General features: G+C 41.0%; 1 protein-coding gene across 1 annotated transcript in view; it reads right to left on the bottom strand.

The window, feature by feature from the left end:
• Positions 1 to 341: 341 nt before the first annotated feature.
• Positions 342 to 3,250, bottom strand: part of adsl (adenylosuccinate lyase) — a 15,282-nt gene continuing 12,373 nt past the window's right edge. The window contains exons 8-12 of the mRNA XM_008283555.1: positions 2,330 to 2,399; positions 2,067 to 2,214; positions 1,606 to 1,786; positions 726 to 902; positions 342 to 545 (exon numbers count right to left, since the gene is read on the bottom strand). Of these exons, the coding sequence (XP_008281777.1) occupies positions 459 to 545; positions 726 to 902; positions 1,606 to 1,786; positions 2,067 to 2,214; positions 2,330 to 2,399 (663 nt within the window). The 3' untranslated portion in view covers positions 342 to 458. The remainder of the gene's footprint in view (positions 546 to 725; positions 903 to 1,605; positions 1,787 to 2,066; positions 2,215 to 2,329; positions 2,400 to 3,250) is intronic.

The raw sequence follows: 3,250 nt of genomic DNA on the forward strand, positions 1-3,250 counted from the left end.
TTAATTGTCCTGTCCACATTTCCTGCATTCGCTTTTAAAAACCCACCTGTACAGTCAGAGAAAAAAACATTTTATTCCCTCTTTGTTTATTGCTTTTTTCAAAGTTGCACTGTCTGTACTCAGAGTTTTATGTCTTATTTTTTCCTGTTTTTTAATGCTTTGTATATTTTAATGTTTTTTTAAGTTCTTTGTATCTCCAGTTTTAAAAAGATGCTATAGAAATACAGTTTCTTTACATACTATTATAAAAATGTAACCCAACATACCATTTTAAATATGAACACATTATACTCTATTTTATTACATCCTTATACAAAAGAAAACCCTATGACAAAGAGAAATAAATTCAAGAGTTTTCTTTATTAAGGTAAAACACAGTAGTTTTCATGCCCAAACACTATGAGGAAGTCTTTCTCTAATGGGATGTGCACATGTCAGCGTGTTTAGGTATGTGCATATTAAAGCTCAAGGTCAATCTTGACATCCATCTTGGTTTTGTATGGCTCTAGCAGTGGGCGCACTTCCTCTGACAAAAACCTGGCAACCTGGAGAAGAAAAGGACCAGGAAGAAGAAAAGAAAAAAAGGGAAAATGTTACACACCATTAGTTTTTGCAGCTTTAGCATCCATAAGAAATAGTCAGAGCTAGGCAGCCACGGCGCTGTATGTGATATACACTTGCTCGTACACTTAAAAGCAGCTAGAATAAAGAAAAGAGATGTGTACCTGTTGTGGGGCACGGCCAATAAAGGTTTTGGGGTCTAGCAAAGCATCTAGCTGGTCCAGGATGGGTTTGAAGTAGGGGTCTCGCTGTACCCTGGCCAGTAGGTCATTGTCACCACCCTCCTGTTTAACAACAGCTGCTGCCTCTTGGGATAGAACACGGATCTTCTCATGGCAGTCCTGAAAGAGAGGTTTAAGAAAAAAAAGATAGAGATTCACAAAGAAAAGACAGTCTAACCACAGCTTTTGAGGCCCTTTTATACAGTTCATTAAGTCGCATGTTTTTTTCCCCCCTCTATCTATTGTGTGTCACATGTGTGGGCTACTGGATGCCTTGAGTTTCCCCAAGAGAATGGATTACCTATCTATCTATCTATCTATCTATCTATCTATCTATCGTCACAGCAGCAAAGTGACAGTAAGAAAAACAAGACAAGTGTAAATTAAAGAGGCGAGTTATATACACTATATATACACAATATAAATGTGAAAATTGAAGAACACAAGGATAATTAGAACACAAATTTAAGAATATTTGCATGAATGAGTTGCACTTTTTAATTGTCATGATGCGAGTGTGTGTGTGGTCTGTTTGGAGCAGTGCTGATTAGAAAGTCTGATACCAGCAGGAAGGATGGACCTGCTGTACCGCTGGATTCACACACCTGGGGCTGGCACAGTCTGTTGCTAAAGGAGCTGCCCGGTGCCCTCAGAGAGTCATGCATGAGGTGGGAGCTGTTAGCTTGGTTAACATCCTCCTTTCTCCCACCACCTGCACTGGGTCCATAGAGCTCCCCAGGACAGAGCTGGCCCAGCAGACCACTCAATAGTCATTGCTGACTTGTTCAGTGAGCAACATCTGTCACACAACACCTTTTCCTACCTGTCTGTTTCCTCCAGCCTTAACCATTGCCACAATGATGTTCTCTGTGGCCATGAAGGGCAGCTCATGGCGAATATGCCTCTCAATGACTTTGGGGTAGACCACCAGACCCTCTGTGATGTTCTGCAGAGTGCTGAGGATGATGTCTGCAGTCAGGAAGGACTCAGGCAGTGAGATCCTCCTTCATATGAGCAAGGAAGTGAAAAAAGTGAATATGTACAGTAGGAGAAAAACCCAGAGAAAATCATTATTGAATAACAATATGGGCTGAAAAGAACACCAGATTATTTAATATATGACAAAAATTAAATCTTGACTATTGTAAAGGGCACAGACTGTCTACTACTGGGCATTATTGCATGTTTTTGAACTAAATGTGACATCCACTTCATGAGTTCACAGAAGAAACTGGCAAATTCATGAATAACATAGGGTGAAAATGTATGTCTGTGATAACCGACCTGTTGGCACTGTCGTCCAGGCTTCTCTCCAACCACTGCACGGACGCTGTCTGCAGAGGGTCAGCAATTAGTGCAACCAGATGTCGAGCCAAGCTACAGCAACGCTCTGCACGCATGGGATTCCTCTTGTAAGGCATAGCACTGGAACCTACAGGGAAGACAACTTCATTCTAAGGTACAGTTTGTACTGTTAAAGTGTAATGTGCTGTTGAATTTTAGAATGTGACACAGTTGTGTAAAATTGTGTAAATCACTGAAGATACCAATCTGCTCTTTCTCAAAAGGCTCCTCAAGCTCCTTCAGGTTGGCCAACAGGCGGATGTCTGTGCAGATCTAAAGCAAATAGGCAATTTAAAGATGAGCATCAACATCCATTATCTATACACCACTTAATCCTCACTAGGGTTGCAGGGGGGCTGGAGCTGAGTTAAGGCGAAGGCAGGGGACACTCTGGACAGGTCGCCAGTCTATAGCAGGGCTACACTTAGAGACAGACAACCAAATACACTCACATTCACACTTACGGACAATTTAAAATCACCAATTAACCTCAACATGTTTTTGGACTGTGTCGGAGAAAGCCGGAGAACCCAGAGAGAACCCACGCCGCACGGGGAGAACATACAAACTCCAAACAGAAAGATCCCCACCGGCGACCTGCTTGCTGCAAGGCAACGACACTAACCACCGTTCTACCTTGCAGCCCTGAGCATCAACAATTAATCTAAAATCTTATATTCTACTATCAGATGATATGAGCAGGTTTACATAGTGATGTGCTCAAGACTGAACTTCTAATGAATGGATTGATGGATGGATGGATGGCTAACAATAATAATAATAATAATAATAATAATAATAAAAGATGATAGGCATAATGAGAGGAAGAACAAAAACCACAGGCTCTACAACATCAAATCAGTGTGAGCACAAACAAACCGAGCCAGAGTATCTCATGCCCAGATGCCAATCAGTTTAATATTGATAAAAATGTCAAGACTAATAATAATTCTAATACTAATACCAATAATATCCATCCATCCATCCATCCATCCATCCATCCATCCATGTTCTTCTGCTTTATCTGGAGTCGGGTTGCGGAGGCAGCAAAGAAAAAGAAAATTGCACAACCGCTTTTGATAAAAGTTGTGACTTGATAGAACTGCACATGTAACTGTTAAGAT

The sequence above is a fragment of the Stegastes partitus genome, unplaced genomic scaffold, assembly GCF_000690725.1.
Source record: "Stegastes partitus isolate 25-593 unplaced genomic scaffold, Stegastes_partitus-1.0.2 Scaffold319, whole genome shotgun sequence".
NCBI classification, from domain to species: domain Eukaryota; kingdom Metazoa; phylum Chordata; class Actinopteri; family Pomacentridae; genus Stegastes; species Stegastes partitus.